This window comes from Macaca thibetana, chromosome 14, assembly GCF_024542745.1.
Source record: "Macaca thibetana thibetana isolate TM-01 chromosome 14, ASM2454274v1, whole genome shotgun sequence".
Taxonomy (NCBI): domain Eukaryota; kingdom Metazoa; phylum Chordata; class Mammalia; order Primates; family Cercopithecidae; genus Macaca; species Macaca thibetana.
Window position 1 is genome coordinate 108,837,725 of NC_065591.1, and position 16,396 is coordinate 108,854,120.

Sequence of the window (16,396 nt, forward strand, 5' to 3'; positions counted from 1 at the left end):
CACTGCCATAAAAGCAAAAACAAGGTAGGTCATGACAACCAGAGGCTAGGCTGAGGAGGTGAGGAGAATTGATGTGGCTTTGGTAGGAGGCGGCAGCAGCTGTAAGGGTTCTTCATTCCTCAGGTTGAGGGAAAACACAAGCTGCAGTTTTAAACATAATGAATGACTACATTAAAAGTATTCATTCAAGTAAGATATTGAGCAAAGAAAATTTTAGAGTAAAAATGGGCTTTGCGGGTTCCACCAAAACCAAAATGTCTTAGATTCCAATCCTCCCAACGAAGGCTACATGAAAGTGCTACCATATTTCCTCAAAGAAAGAATTTTACATGCATACATATATAGCTTCCTAATTGACCTTGGCCAATTTCACTCCCATAGCGCCTCAAATCCCTTTGAGAACTAAGGGCTCGATGCGTGTAATCTCCCGGTGTCTGGGTTCACAAGCCTCCCCCCGACCAGTGAAAGCCCACCCTGGGTTCTACAAAGCCCACAATTCCCGACCCTCTAACAACTAAAAATAACCAGCAATCAGCTCTCCCAAATTGTTTAACCCCTGATTACCTAGTGCCATCATAAACCTGGGACACCCCCCACCCCCACCTCACTCCCCCATTCCCTGGGCCCCTTCCTGTGGACAAGCAAAGCAATTTCCCCCTTATTTCCCCATTTGCCTCCCTCCACTAATCGTGTCTCCTCGGGATTCCCTTCGCACCATCTATCAGTCTTAGATGATCAAAAGCGGATTCCTATCTCTGTCTTAAGGCACCAGGATCCTGGGACCTCCCAGCGCCCTGCAGGCGTGCACATCCCCAGTCCGTCCCCAGCCGTCCTGGGTCCCCTTACAAGCCCGGGTCTGCCACTTCACCCTTGTTTTCCCCCATCCTCCAGGTCCACATTTCAAATGCCCCTGCCCTCATTCCCTTATGATTTCCTAACTGCTGCTTCCAGAGTCTTCTGGGTTTACAGTCTCCCGGCCCTCGGGGAGTTCCGACCCCTTCTTTCCAATCATCCCCTTTACCCCCTGCCCTCAGCCCCAAGGACCCCTCCCCGCGCCCGGCTCCTGGGCTCCCAGGGTCGGTGCTCTGTGCCCCCGGCCCCCTGCGTGGAGTTCCGCCGCCTCGAGTCCCAGGTGTCCCTAGCTCCGCGCCCGCCCCGCGGCGGCCGGCCCCCTCCCGCCTCCCGGCCCCCAACGCTCCCACCACGCGCCGCGCTCGCGGCCCCGACCCCCGGCTGGGGGCGCGGACCTCTCCCGGCCCCGCCACGCTCCGAGGGCCGCCCGGCCCCTGCGCCGGTACCTTGGCCTTGGTGACGAGGTGCGTGGCCCGCTTGACCACCGCGAAGTTGCCCTTGCCGATGGTGCGGTCGATCTCGTAGTAGCCGATGCGGGCAGGCATGGGTCCGCGGGAGGCCGGGGCTGGGGGACGCGGCGGGCCGGCCGCTGGGGACACGGCAGCGGGGGCGGCTGGGGACCCCGGCGCGGGCGGAGGCAGCAGGCGGCCAGCGGGCCCGGCTACCCCCGTCCCGGCCCCGGCAGCCCCGCCAGCTCCGCTCGCCGCCGCCGCCGCCATCTTGTTGTGCAGTGAAACCTCCGGGGCCGCGGGGAGCCGGCTCGGGGGAGGGGGCAAGGGGGGGCGGGAAAGGGGGGGCCGCGGACGTCACTCGGGGAGGCGGGGCGCCTTCGCCGCCCGGCGCCCGGCGCCATGGCAACCACGGGTCACGTGCCGACGCGCGTCACTGCCCGGAGCCATGGCAACCGTGACCTCACCGGCGGGCTCGACCTTCCCGCGTGGGCCCCGGTTCCTGAGGCGCTGGCTCCCGGGTGCCCCCCTCCGGGAGCTGACGGTGGGAACCTCCGGTGAGCCCCCAACCTGGAAGCCTCCGCCGCCTTTCCCGAGTCGGGGGCGCAGGATGCCCGACCCAAAGCCAATCCCCCACCCCCGCTCGAATCGCCAATGTGACCTCTACTGTGACCTCTGTCCCAGTTCAACGATCACCCAACCTCCCTTAACAAAAAAAAAGTGTTTCCTCATCACCAGAAATACCAGCGTTGTCCCACTTTAGCCCTTGAGGCCACAAAGGCAGGAATAGCTACACTCTTTAGGCAACTGTCACCAAGTTGGTAACAACGCAGGGGAATTCTTCGGTAAAATTCCTTCCTCTTACAAAATCCAGCTCACCCTGCACAGTCAACCTAATTGTCACCGAATATAGGAGAATGGGGAAACTAGGATTTGCGTGTTCAAGGGCGGACAAGCCAGTCCAAACAGGCATTCCAGTCATTGGGTGGGTGACAGCCAAAGAAGGTACGTCATTTTCCTTCCTACCACCCCCATCTCTGAACAATTCTACAGGGATGTCTGTCAGAGTGCCTACATACTATTTCTGTTGCTTGTATAACCCTGATGAAGCAGTGGTGCACATTGTCCAATGAACCACGTCCTGTTTAAAGAACAGTCGGTTAAGCAAAATAAATAAGTAAATAATAAAAATTCCATCCCTCCTAGTGACTCTCCGAGGACATTAAGGGTCATCAAGTTAATAACTCCAGCAGTTTCATATCTCTTTTTCTTCCCTTGTCTATTACCTGGCAGCCTTCATAGCTCCCAGGCTTCCTCCTTCTCCCTCCCCTTCCCTTTATTAAATAGATTAACTTAGCTGCTTTAGGTGAGGGTAGCAGGTAGGAAATCAGACTGTCAACAAAATAGTCTTTGGCGGGTTGGATGGAAAGAAGGGAAGCTTGTGAATATTCCAATGTTAAAATGTATTCCTTCGTACTAGTCCTGATCCATCTATATCTATGTCTCTCTCAATGGTAGAACTGTATTGTCAGGTCACTGCATGCACAGTATTAAAAACTGACACCCAGGGCACTGTAAATGTGTGGAAGGAGAACTCATGTTTACTCGCTGACCAAAGAGCACTTCCTGGTGCTCCAATTCCCTATCCAACCATGAGTAATGGCTGGGACTTAAGATGGGACAGAGGGGTCATCCCACAATGGTCTTGGATCAATTCCCTGGTAGCTGTTCCAAATTGCCAACACAATTAACACTAATCGGCTCCCTTATTAGCAAATAAGGATAAGAATGAAGTGGGCCTTGGCTTCTTGCATTGGTTAAGCCCTTTCATCAATTGAGCTCATTCCATCCTGGATAAATGATGGGTTGTTACCTGTCTCTCCTATCACTTCATGGCTCTCACCCACCTCTAGCAGGGACTATAACGTTGGTGCTGGGCTGCACGGCTGCAGTTTTTGGTTTTTCTGTTTGTTTATTTTTTGTTTTTGAGACAGAGTCTTGCTCTGTCGCCCAGGCTGGAGTGCAGTGGTGCGATCTCAGCTCACCACAACCTGTGCCTCCCAGGTTCAAGCCATTCTCCTGCCTCGGCCTCCTGAGTAACTGACACTGCAGGCACACACCACCACGCCCGGCTAATTTTTGTATTTTCAGTAGAGACGGGGTTTCACTATGTTGGCCAGTCTGGTCTCGAGCTCCTGACCAGTTCAAGACTGATCTACCTGATCCACTCGCCTCGGCCTCCCAAAGTGCTGGGATTACAGGTGTGAGCCACCATGCCCGGCTACAGCTGCAGTTTTACCATCTCCCTGGGCGTCTCAACAGAAACCTTAGCTGGCTGGTAAAGCAAAGAAAAAATCTTTCACTATGGAAGCTGCAGGAGCGGCACTGAAACCATGCTTACTGGTGACTGTATGATCACAGAGTGTCCTTCACTAATGGAGATAATTCAAACATCAAATATCACAACTTTTGCTGCTCTCTCAAGAGTATCAAAAATAAAAACAACTCTGAGGAGGACCTAGAAAATGGAGTATTGTTCTAATTTCCAAAGAGAAGCAGCAGATGACTCTCAATAATGACCAGAACATATGCTGTGTGCTGTGTGTTATGTCACTTATGCTCCTTTCCTGTATAGATTGAGGTCACTAGATGGTGCTTCTGATTGAGACTTTGGTAGAGACTTGCTGGAGATCTTGAAGAGTAGTCCTCTTTGGCGCAAAGAATACAGAAAATTAGAGAAGGGAGTGATCAAAGGAGATCATCGGACAAAAAGGAAAATAGTTTAGATGTTTACGTTTAATAAGGATTTATTGAGTACCAAGAACTGCGTTCGGTTCTGAGGTAAATGATTATAACAATCTGCCACACATTATGCTAAACATTGTACCTAAGTGAACTCACCTAATCTTCACAACAACTTAATTAGATGGTTTGTATTATGTCTCTATTTTGCAGATAAGGAAAATGAGGCACATAGGGATTAAGGGAATTGGCCAAAGTCATAGAGCTAGAAAGTGATAGAACTGGGATTAAAACCCAGGCAACCTACCTCTGGAACCTAGGGTCTTCCCCATTGTATTATAATCCCTGTCAAGGTAGGAGCCAGTAGGAAAAGTGGTCTCTCCATTAAGTCCAGGGTGACTGAGCTCAGTTTAGACCCAGAGAAGAAGAGTATTTTGAGAGGTCTTGAAAGCAGGACAGAGCAGGCAGCAGAAGCATATGAATAAAGACAACAAGATAGTAAGACTGAATGAAGTGCCTGGGATGGCTTCACTTGTAAATAGCACCAAGAAGAGAATCATGGCTTATTGTGTAGAACTGTTTCTGGCCCTTAAGAATACAGGCCTGAGGCCGGGCACGGTGACTCACGCCTGTAATCCCAGCACCTTGGGAGGCTGAGGCTGGCAGATCACAAGATCAAGAGAACGAGACCATCCTGGCCAACATAGTGAAACCCCATCTCTACTAAAAATACAAAAAAAAAAAAAAAATTAGCTGGGCTTGGTGGCGCGTGCCTATAATCCCAGCTACTCGAGAGGCTGAGGCAGGAGAATTGCTTGAACCCGGGAGGCAGAGGTTGCAGTGAGTCGAGATCGTGCCACTGCACTCCAGCCTGGCAACAGAGCGAGACTCTGTCTCAAAAAAAAAAAAAAGAAAGAAAGAAAGATAAAAAAAGAATACAGGCCTGGCCAGGCACAGAGGCTCACATCTGTAATCCCAGGACTTTAGGAGGATGAGGTGAGCGGATCACTTGAGGCCAGGAGTTTGAGACCACCCTGGCCAACATGGCAAAACCCCGTATCTACTAAAAATCTTTTAAAAATCGCCAGACTTGGCGGTGTATGCCTGTAATCCCAGCTACTTGGGAGGCTGAGGCACAAGAATTGCTTGAACCCGGGAGGCAAAGGTTACAGTGAGCCGAGATCGTGCCATTGCACTCCAGCCTGGGCAACACAGTGAAAACTCCTCTCACAAAAAACAAAATACAGGCCTGTAAGTGTTGTGTTCCTGTCCTGAAGAAGACTCAGAGGAGTGGCTTGGGGGTGGAATTCTCAGAGCCCCTGTAGTGCAAGACAAAGGCAGAGAGCTTCTGAAAAAGCAAAAAATAGATTCAAAGAGGAAAAGGAGACATTTTCCTATGTAATGTCATTGTGTCCTGTTTCCAGAATTTGAAAAGGGCAGACCAAGTTATTCTGGATGACAGTGACAGGAACCTGGAAACTTTTAGAAGTGATACAGAATGTCTGAGGACCTAAGGTCTGACCTGAGAGTGATACAAACAGTGAGATACAAAGAACACCTAGGCTGCCTGCAGAGCAGTTTACCTGCAACCTGAAAGAAAATTGCAGCCTCACAATGTTGCTCCTTAGACTCTGGGAGCCATGAGGACTTGAAGAAAGCCAGGCTTTGTACTTTTTATTGGTCTAACTCATTACTACCCGAAAAAAAAAAAAAAAAAAAAAAAAAAAGCTGAATTTATACATGTATTGTTGACACAGAAACATTATTCAGAAATTCTGTATGCCCAAAGACAGCATCGTAGTATATTTACATGCTACGAATTCCCCAAACGAGGAAATTACTCACTGGTTATAAATTCTGCCATCACATAGGAATCAAGGCACTGTTGGACACACATTGAACACTCCAAATGCCCTGGTTCTCTGGGTGAGCTGAATGCACACATTCTCTCTGTTAAGACTGTGTTCTGGATGGACGTGGTGGCTCATGCCTGTAATCCTAGCACCTTGGGAGGCTGAGGTGGGTAGATCATTTGAGGTCAGGAGTTCGAGACCAGCCTGGCCAACACGGTGAAACCCTGCCTCTACTAAAAATATAAAATTAGCCAGGCATGGTGGCGGGCACCTGTAGTCCCAGTTACTCAGGAGGCTGAGGCAGGAGAATGGCTTAAACCACGGAGGCAGAGGTTGCAATGAGCCGAGATCGTGCCACTGCACTCCAGCCTGGGTGACCGAGCAAGACTCTGTCACAAATAATAATAATAATAAAAGACTGCGTTCTGCATCACCACCTCAGCTGTGTGGCTTTTGCCTTTTTTCCTCCTCTATCCCAGATCCACCTGGTCACATCCCAATTTCCCCAGGGCATCCCAAGCAAGTCTGAGCAGCCAAGGGTAACTACTCAGTCTCCTGCTAGAAAATATCTCAGGGAGGTGGTATAAGAGAAGCTAACTAAGCTTTCAGTCAACAACTTTCTGTTCAGTCTGCCCACATTGTTCTTTTTAATGTAACCATTCAAGCTGTGACACAAAACATAAAAATTGCCCTTATTACTTTGCACATGTTCTAGGATATGGTCGAAACATTTTTAGATTATTATTAATTACCCTTTGAATAATCCAAAACATCTTCAGGCTGGAGTGCAGTGGCGCTATCATAGGTCACTGCAGCCTCAACTTCTTGGGCTCAAGTGATCCTCCTGCCTCAGTCTCCCAAGTAGCTGGGACTACATGTGTACACCACCATGCCTGGCTAATCTTTTAATTTTTTTGTACAGACAGGGTCTTGCCATGTTGCCCAGGCCAGTCTCAAATTATTGGTCTCAAACAATCCTCCTGCCTCAGCTTCACAAAGTGTTGTGATTACAGGTGTGAGCCACTGAACTGACCAAGTATAATTTTTGAAAGGTCTTCTTCAACCTTAGATGTGACTGTATTATCACTTGGGATCAATGTCTTCCCTTAGGCAAATATACCTTTGGTTTTATAAAAAAAAAAAATCAATGGCAAAATACATTTAGTAAAGAAAAAAAAATCATGTAGGACAACTTTTTTTTTTTTTCTTTTTGAGATGGAGTCACGCTCTGTCACCCAGGCTGGAGTACAGTGGTACGTTCTTGGTTCACTGCAACCTCCGCCTCCTGGGTTCAAGCAATTCTCCTGCCTCAGCCTCCCAAGTAGCTGGGATTACAGGCGCCCATCACCACGCCCGGCAGATTTTTTTTTTTTTTTTTTTTTGTAGTCTCGCTCTTTTAGTAGATCTCAGACTGCAGAGTCCTTCACTATGGGTTGGCCAGGCTAGTTGGTATTTTTTTTCTAGGAACTCCTGACCTCAGGTGATCCACCCACAGGCTACCGGCCTCCAGATTTTTGTATTTTTAGTAGAGACAGAAATGTTGGAGCTGGGGATTGCTCAGGTGATCCACCCACCTAGGCCTCCTAAAGAGCTGGGATTACAGGTGTGAGCCACCACACCAGGCCAGGACAACATTTTTAATAAAAGTGTCCTCCCTTAAGGTAGAGGATCCCTTGTTACCCTGTAATCAACTCTCTAATATTTATACTACTAATTTTTTCTTATAATTTACTTCTTTCTCCTAAATAAAAAGTATGATACTCAACAAATAATGATTAAGATATTGGCGTATTTGGATCCTTTTCTTTCCCTTGAATATCAAGGTGTACCTAAGATTCCAGAAAGTTACCATGTTTCACAGAAAATGAAGGCATTCTTCAAAGGCCTACCTAGGGTGAAAGTTTTCCTTATTTCCCTAGCTCTACACTTACAAAACTGCATTTTTCTTCTTTTTCCTTCATCTTCACATCTCTTCTCACTGAAGAGCCATCTCTTCTGCAGCACCTGCCTTGGGAGCTGCCTCTCAGTTTTCAAAGCTCACCATCACACAGCCTTGTGCGTTTTAGGTGGCAGGACAGATGCTCTGCTTTTAAAGCAGCTTCCTTGCATTAAGGATTAGTTTTTTTTTTTTTTTTTTTTTTTTTTGAGACGGAGTCTCGCTCTGTTTGCAGTGGCGCGATCTCGGCTCACTGCAAGCTCCGCCTCCGGGTTCCCGCCATTCTCCTGCAGGACTAATTTTTTGTATTTTTAGTAGAGACGGGGTTTCACCGTGGCTCGATCTTTGACCTTGTGAAGCCTCCCAAAGTGCTGGGATTACAGGCGTGAGCCACCGCGCCCTTGCATTAAGGATTAGTTTTGAGCCAGGCACAGTGGCTCACTCCTGTAATCCCAACACTCCGTGAGACCAAGGTGAGAGGACAGCATGAGCCCAGGAGTTCAAGACCAGCCTAGGCAACATAGCGAAACCCCATCTCTACAAAAAAATTTTAAAATTAGCCAGGAGGGGCCAGGCACGGTGGCTCACACCTGTAATCCCAGCACTTTGGGAGGCCGAGGCGGGTGGATCACGAGGTCAGGAGATCGAGACCATTCTGGCTAACACGGTGAAACCCCATCTCTACTAAAAATACAAAAAATTAGCCGGGCCTGGTGGCAGGCACCTGTAGTCCCAGCTACTTGGGAGGCTGAGGCAGGAGAATGGCGTGAACCTGGGAGGCGGAGCTTGCAGTGAGCAGAGATCACGCCACTGCACTCCAGCCTGGGTGACAGAGCGAGACTCTGTCTCAAAAAAATAAAAAAAAATTAGCCAGGAGGCTGGGCACTGTGGCTCATGCCTGTAATCCCAGCACTTTGGGAGCCCGCGGTGGGCATATCGCGAGGTCAGAAGATCAAGACCATCCTGGCTAACACGGTGAAACCCCGTCCCTACTAAAAATACAAAAAATTAGCCGGGCATAGTGGCACACACCTGTAATCCCAGGTACTCGGGAGGCTGAGGCAGGAGAATCGCTTGAACCCAGGAGGCGGAGGTTGCAGTGAGCCGAGATTGCGCCACTGCACTCCAGCCTGGGCGACAGAGTGAGACTCAGTCTCAAAAAAAAAAAAAAAAAAAAAAAAAATTAGCCAGGCATGGTGGTGCATGCCTGTGGCCCAGCTACTTGGGAGGCTGATGTGGGAGAATCACTTGAGTCCAGGAGGTCAAAGCTGCTGTGAGCCATCCAGTACTGCACTCCAGCCTGGGCCACAAAGTGAAACCCTGTCGCAAAAAAAAAAAAAAAAAAAGTGGGTTTTGCTTAAGTTTTCTACCAACCTTTTCAGCTGTTGGCTAAGAACAATTTATACTATTGCGATTGGTTTCTGTAAGTAGCTGACCTACCTTTGTTTGCTTCATTCCTGCCACAATTTTTCTCAAACTAGAAAATCCAATCTTCTGTTTCTTGAGGACAGATTCCGATCCCTTGGCTGCAGAGACACCTTCTGGGTGAAGTCCTAAACTACATGATGCATAACGAATGCTCCCTTTTCTGCTAAGGCTTTCTAGTCCTTTCTATTTAAACTGTAGGCCATTGAAAACCACGAACCCGTATAGGAGCCAGAAAGCTGGAATCCGAATGGAAGCTGGCTCCAGGAAGCTAGATTTCTTTATGGCCGCAAACAAAGTACAGTGGGGGCCGGGCACGATGGCTCACGCCTGTAAACCTAGCACTTTGGGAAACCGAGGCGGGTGGATCACGAGGTCAGGAGTTCGAGATCAGCCTGACGAACATGGTGAAACCCCATCTGTACTAAAAATATAAAAATTAGCGGGCATGGTGGCACGCGCCTGTAATCCCAGCTACTCAGGAGGCTGAGGCAGAAGAATAGCTTGACCCCCGGAAGGCGGAGGCTGCAGTGAGCCGAGATGGCGCCACTGCACTCCAGCCTGGGCGACAGAGTGAGACTCCGCCTCACAAAAAAAAAAAAGAAAAGAAAGAAAGTACAGTGGGGTAGGCTTACAATTGTGTTTTAGGCTTAAGTAACAGTCCATGCGCTCTGTGTGTGTGTGTGTGTGCGCGCGCGTGTACGCACGCGCGTGTGTTTTGAGACAGAATCTGGCTCTGTCACCCAGGCTGGAGTGCAGTGACGTGATCTCAGCTCACTTCCACCTCCACCTCTGGAGTTCAAGTGATTCTCCTGCCTCAGCCTCCTGAGTAGCTGGGATCATAGGCGTGCGCCACCACTCCCAGCTAATTTTTGTATTTTTAGTAAAGACAGGTGTGGTTTTCACTATGTTAGCCAGGCTGGTCTCAAACTCCTGACCCCAAATGATCCACCCACCTTGGCCTCCCAAAGTGCTAGGATTACAGGCATGAGCCACCGCCCCTGCCTTTTTTTTTTTTTTTTTTTTTTTTTTTTGAGATGGAGTCTTGCCCTGTTGCCCAGGCTAGAGTGCATTAGCGCAGTCATAGCTCCCTGAAGCCTCCAACTCCTGAACTCAAGCTATCTTCCCACCTCAGCCTCCTGAGTAGCTGGGACTATAGGCATACACCACCACACTTGTCTTAAAAAAATTTTTTTTGACCAGGCATGGTGGCTCACGCCTATAATCCCAGTACTTTGGGAGGCCGAGGCGGGTGGATCACCTGAGGTCAGGAGTTCAAGACCAGCCTGGCAAACATGGTGAAACCCCCGTCTCTACTAAAAATACAAAAAATTAGCCAGGCGTGATGGTACATGCCTGTAATTCCAGCTACTCAAGAGGCTGAGGCAGGAGAATTGCTTGAACCGGGGAGGTGGAGGTTGCAGTGAGCTGAGATTGTGCCATTGCACTCCAACCTGGGCAATAAGAGTGAAACTTCACTTAAAAAAAAAAAAATTGGCCGGGCGCGGTGGCTCAAGCCTGTAATCCCAGCACTTTGGGAGGCCGAGGCGGGCGGATCACAAGGTCAGGAGATCGAGACCACAGTGAAACCCCGTCTCTACTAAAAATACAAAAAATTAGCCGGGCGCGGTGGCGGGCGCCTGTAGTCCCAGCTACTCAGGAGGCTGAGGCAGGAGAATGGCGGGAACCCGGGAGGCGGAGCTTGCAGTGAGCCGAGATCGCGCCACTGCACTCCAGCCTGGGCAACAGCGTGAGACTCCGTCTCAAAAAAAAAAAAAAAAAAAAAAAATTAAGGATGAAGTTATTTCCATTTATTTTTATTAAAAAAATAATTTCATTCACTTGGCACATTTAAGAGCCAGGTCTGTTATCTTCTCTGGAAAATCACTCCTACCTAATGAGGTTGTTAGGAGAATGAACTCATAAATATGTAAAGGGACCTAGATTAGAGCCTGGTACATCCTCCCTCTAAATTCCAAAAGCAGGTAAACAATAACATACTGGTTTCCAAATCACTTTCAAAAGATTAGGAATGATTGAGAATAGAATTAGGGCTGTGAAAATGGATTAACTTCAGAGTTAAAAGAAAGTTATGGTTTTAAATGTTTTGATTTGGTTTACTAAACATGCATAGTTCAATCTGTGGAATGTGGATATATTTGTGTTTGTGATGCAACTCTGCATGTCCAGTGAAAACATTCTTACTCTCAAACTTCATAAAGTAGTTATTATCCCCACTTTATAGATGGTCAACTTACTTTATCTATCTGATGATTGGCTCCTATAGTCAGTAAGCGGTGAAGCTGAGACGTAATTCCAAGGCTGCCGATCTCCAAAGCCAGTTGTCTTTCCAAACGTTAGAGTATAGTAGTGTCTGTGGTCTGTTAAAAAAAAATTATGACAGTGCCTTTTTTAAATAAAATTTAAAGCATGTATATGAAAAATACTAAAACACTTATGTAATGGCTAGGTAACAATCTGCTTAACAACTTGTGTGCACTCCCAAACTTTCCGCAGAATGCAAGTGCTTTGTGAGAAGTCTATAGGAACTCTGTGGGAAAGAAAGATCCAATCCCGGTGGCATTTTTTCCCCTAAAATTTATGTAATATATGTAAAAAACAACAAATTGTATGTATACCATGTGTATGTGTTGTGCAATAATCTGTTTTTAAGCAGTAAAACACTCGGCTGGGTTTGGTGGCTCACGCCTGTAACCCCAGCACTTTGGGAGGTCAAGACGGGTGGATCACCTGAGGTCAGGAGTTCAAGACCAGCCTGGTCAACATGGTGAAACCCCACCTCTACTAAAAATACAAAAATTAGCCAGGGATGGTGGTGGGCACCTGTAATCCCAGCTACTCGGAAGGCTGAGGCAAGAGAATCGCTTGAACCTGGGAGGCAGAGGTTTCAGTAAGCCAAGATCGTGCCATTGCACTCCAGCCTGAGCGACAAGAGCGAAACTCTGCTTCAAAAAAAAAAAAAAAGAAAGAAATGAAACACTCATATATGACTTTTAATTGTTTTCCCAAATGAAACTAAAATGTTCTAATTTATTTATTTATTTATTATTTTATTTATTTATGTTTTGAGACAGTATCACTCTATCATCCAGTTTGGAGTACAGTGGCACAATCTCGGCTCACTGCAACTTCCGCCTCCGAGTTCAAGTGATTCTAGTGTCTCAGCCTCCCAAGTAGCTGGGACTACAAGCATGTGCCACCATGCCTGGCTAATTGTTTTGTAGTATTTTTAGCAGAGGTGGGGTTTTGCCATGTTGGCCAGGCTGGTCTCAAACTCCAGAACTCAGATGATCCGCCCACCTTGGCCTCCCAAAGTGCTGGGATTACAGGCCTGAGCCACCACACCTGGCCCCATTTAGTTAAATTATAAGTTAAAAATAAGGGCAGGAGCCCGGAGAGTAGTGCACAACTATAGTCCCAGCTACTTGGGAGGCTGACACAGGAGGATTGCTTGCTCAGGAGTTCAGGGCTGTAGTACACTATGATCGCACCCTCTGAACAGCCACTGTACTGCACTCTAGCCTGGATAATGGAGCAAGACACCATCTCTCTCTCTCTCTTTTTTTTTTTTTTTTTGAGATGGAATCTTGCTCTGCCATGCAGGCTGGAGTGCAGTGGTGCAATCTGGGCTCACTGCAACCTCCGACTCCTGGGTTCAAGTGATTCTTCCACTTCAGCCTCCTGAGTAGCTGAGACTACGGGTGTGCACCACCATGCCCGGGTAATTTTTTGTATTTTAGTAGAGATGGGGTTTCACCGTATTGCCCAGGCTGGTCTGGAATTACTGAGCTCAGGCAAACTGCCAACTGTGATGCAACTCTGCATGTCCAATGAAAACACTGGTCTCCCAAAGTACTAAGATTGCAGGAGTGAACCACCGTGCCTGGCCAGAGACACCATCTCTTAAAAAAAAAAAAAAAAGTGGGAAGGATATGACGACGTGGGGTAATAGGATTTGAGCCATGTGGTGCGGGCCTGCCACCCAATTCTAGATTCCCTAGGCAGTCGAGTCAATTTCCACCAAAGCTGGTTGTGGAAACCAGAGTAGGTATCAGATATTCTACCCTTACAGGTCATACCAACTTTAGAAACAGCTTTGAGTTCCTTCAGATTTTTTTTCTGATAACTTCCAAGCACGGGCCAGGCATGGTGGCTCACGCCTGTATTCCCAGCACTTTGGGAGGTTGAGGCGGACAAATTACTTAAGGTCAGGAGTTCGAGACCAGCCTGACCAACATGGAGAAACCCTGTCTCTACTAAAAATACAAAATTAGCCGGGCATGGTGGCGCATGCCTGTAATCCCAGCTACTCAGGAGGCTGAGGCAGGAGAATCACTTGAACCCTGGAGGTGGAACGTTGCGGTGAGCTGAGATCGTGCCATTGCAGTCCAGCCTGGGCAACAAGAGCAAAACTCCATGTCAAAAATAATAATAATAAAACCTATATCATAGGAATGTTGGAAGGATTAAATAAATTACTATATATGAAGTATTTACAATAGTGCTTGGTACAAAATCGGTGCTCTGTAAAATGACTGCTAAAATTACTATAATTATTAATCTACTGTAGCTTATTTTTTATTTTTTTATTTTTTGAGATGAAGTTTCACTCTTGTTGCCCAGGCTGGAGTGCAATGGTGCAATCTTGGCTCACCACGACCTCCGCCTCTCAGGTTCAAGCAATTCTCCTGCCTCAGCCTCCCAAGTAGCTGAGATTATAGGTGTGCGCCACCATGCCTGGCTAATTTTGTATTTTTAGTAGAGACGAGGTTTCTCCATGTTTGTCAGGTTGGTCTCAAACTCCCGACCTCAGGTGATCCGCCCGCCTTAGCCTCCCAAAGTGCTGGGATTACAGGCGTGAGCCCACCATGCCTGGCCTATTGTAGCATTTTTAAGTGGAACTTGCATTTCGTGTATGGCTGTCAGTCTAACTAGACTGCAATCCCCAAAGAGTCAGGAACCATATCTGTTTAGTTCACAACTCTATATCCAGCACGTAACATTGTGCCTGAAAAAAAAAATTGTATAAATGTAAAAGTTTTATGGAGAAGAATACAAAACGGCACTGAAAAACCTAAAAGAAGACATACGCCATGTACATCAATGAACCTAATATTGAAAAAAACCTGTCTCAAAAAAAAAAATGACCCTTAAGCTGCATAAAAGCTAAAAATAATTTCCCTGTCTGGGCAAGGTGGCTCACACCTGTAATCCCAGCACATTGGAAGCCTGAGGCAGGTGGATCACCTGAGGTCAGGAGTTAGAGACCAGCCTCACCAATATGGTGAAACCCCGTCTCTACTAAAAACTAAAAAATTAGCTGAGCATAGTGGCACGTGTCTGTAATCCAAGCTACTCAGGAGGCTGAGACAGGAGAATAGCTTTAACTCAGGAAGCAGAGGTTGTGGTGAGCCAAGATTGCGCCATTGCACTCCAGCCTGGGTGACAGAGGGACGCTCCATCTCAAAATAATAATGATTTCCCCAAAAGGGTAGTTGACTCTCTTTCTTTCCCCAAGACAGGTAGGAAGCTTTATTTTTTTGTCTGCCATTATTTATTAGACCTTTCTAACAGGTCTAGGTAAAATAAAGCCTTTTTTTTTTTTTTTTTGAAACGGAGTCTCGCTTTGTCGCCCAGGCTGGAGTGCAGGCCTCTTAAAAAGTGTCTGGGCCGGGCACGGTGGCTCACGCCTGTAATCCCAGCACTTCGGGAGGCTGAGGTGGATGGATCACAAGGTCAGGAGTTCAAAACCAGCCTGGCCAATATGGTAAAACCCCATCTTTACTAAAAATACAAAAATTAGCCGGGCATGGGGGCAGGCGCCTATAATTCCAGCTACTTGGGAGGCTGAGGCAGAGAATCACTTCAACCCAGGAGGCAGAGGTTGCAGAGAGTTGAGATTGTGCCGCTGCACTTCAGCCTGGGCGACAGAGTGAGACTCTGTCTCAAACAACAACAACAACAACAACAACAACAACAATAAAAAACTGTCTGCCCACTCTTGCCAGTTCTATTCAACATGGTCCTGGAGGTTCTAGAAAGGGCAATTAGGCAAGAAAAATAGATAAAGTTGGCCGGGCACAGTGGCTCTTGCCTGTAATCCCAGCACTTCGGGAGGCCAAGGTGGGCAGATAGCTTGAGCCAAGGAGTTGAAGACCAGCCTGGGCAACATGGCGAAACCCCATCTCCACCAAAAATACAAAAAATTAGTCAGGTGTGGTGGCATGTGCCTGTTGTCCCAGCTACTTGGGAAACTGAGGTGGGAGGATCCCTTGAGCCCAGGAAGCAGAGGTGGCAGTGAGCCAAGATCACACGCTTGCACTCCAGTCTGAGGGACAGAGTGAGATCCTGTCTCAAAAAAAAAAAAAAAAAAATTCAAATTGGGAAGTAAAAATTAAACTATCTCTGTTTATATATGGTATGATCTTTCTGTTGTTATTGAAGTCCATTTTCTTGAATATTATACAAAAAAGTATAAGTAGAACCAAAAGTAAATAAGCATTATTATATTTATTTACCCCACTATCTAGTTCTTTATATTAATTTTACAATTTAAACAGTAGAAAATAGGTGGCAGGCCGGGTGTGGTGGCAGATGCCTGTAGTCCCATCTACTCAGGAGGCTGAGGCAGGAGAATTGTTTGAACCTGGGAGGTGGAGGTTGCAGTGAGCTGAGATCGTGCCACTGCACTCCAGACTGGGTGACAGAGTGAGACTCCATCTCAAAAAAAAAAAAAAAAAAAAAAAAAAAAAAGAAAAGAAAAGAAAGAAAAGGAAAAAGAGAGAAAGAAAATAGGTGGCAATTTACAGATCAGGAAAGAAATAAAACAAAAAAACTTATTTTGAGACACCATCTCTCTCTGTCACCCAGGCTAGAGTGCAGTGGCATGAACATGGCTGACTGTAACTTAACCTCCTGGGTTCAATCAATTCTCCTGCCTCAGCCTCCTGAATAACTGGGACCACAGGTGCATACCACCACACTTGGCTAATATGTGTGTGTGTGTGTGTAGAGACAAAGTCTCACTTTGTTGCCCAGGCTGGTCTAGAACTCCTGGGCTCAAGCAGTTATCCTGCCCCAGACTCCCAAAATGCTGGGATTACAGGTGTAATCATGTC

General features: G+C 47.3%; 4 protein-coding genes across 10 annotated transcripts in view; 2 read left to right on the forward strand and 2 right to left on the reverse strand.

Annotated features, from left to right (window-relative positions):
- Positions 1-16,357, reverse strand: part of BUD13 (BUD13 homolog) — a 367,265-nt gene extending 350,908 nt beyond the window's left edge. Inside the window, exon 1 of the mRNA XM_050758996.1 lies at positions 16,354-16,357. The gene's annotated coding sequence lies outside the window, so the exon portion shown is untranslated. The remainder of the gene's footprint in view (positions 1-16,353) is intronic.
- PAFAH1B2 (platelet activating factor acetylhydrolase 1b catalytic subunit 2) overlaps positions 1-16,396 on the forward strand; it is a 1,197,441-nt gene that overhangs the window by 1,121,373 nt on the left and 59,672 nt on the right. The window lies entirely within an intron of this gene.
- Positions 1-16,396, reverse strand: part of SIK3 (SIK family kinase 3) — a 304,186-nt gene that overhangs the window by 256,545 nt on the left and 31,245 nt on the right. For 4 of the 7 annotated variants that reach the window (XM_050758976.1, XM_050758974.1, XM_050758973.1 and 1 more), the window contains exon 1: positions 1,299-1,587. In XM_050758976.1, the coding sequence (XP_050614933.1) occupies positions 1,299-1,571 (273 nt within the window). In that variant the 5' untranslated portion in view covers positions 1,572-1,587. Of the gene's footprint in view, positions 1-1,298; positions 1,588-11,515; positions 11,639-16,396 lie in introns of those variants that run through there. The other 3 variants (XM_050758978.1, XM_050758980.1, XM_050758977.1) reach the window with 1 other exon arrangement.
- The window catches only part of TAGLN (transgelin), a 255,403-nt gene that overhangs the window by 145,586 nt on the left and 93,421 nt on the right, over positions 1-16,396 (forward strand). The window lies entirely within an intron of this gene.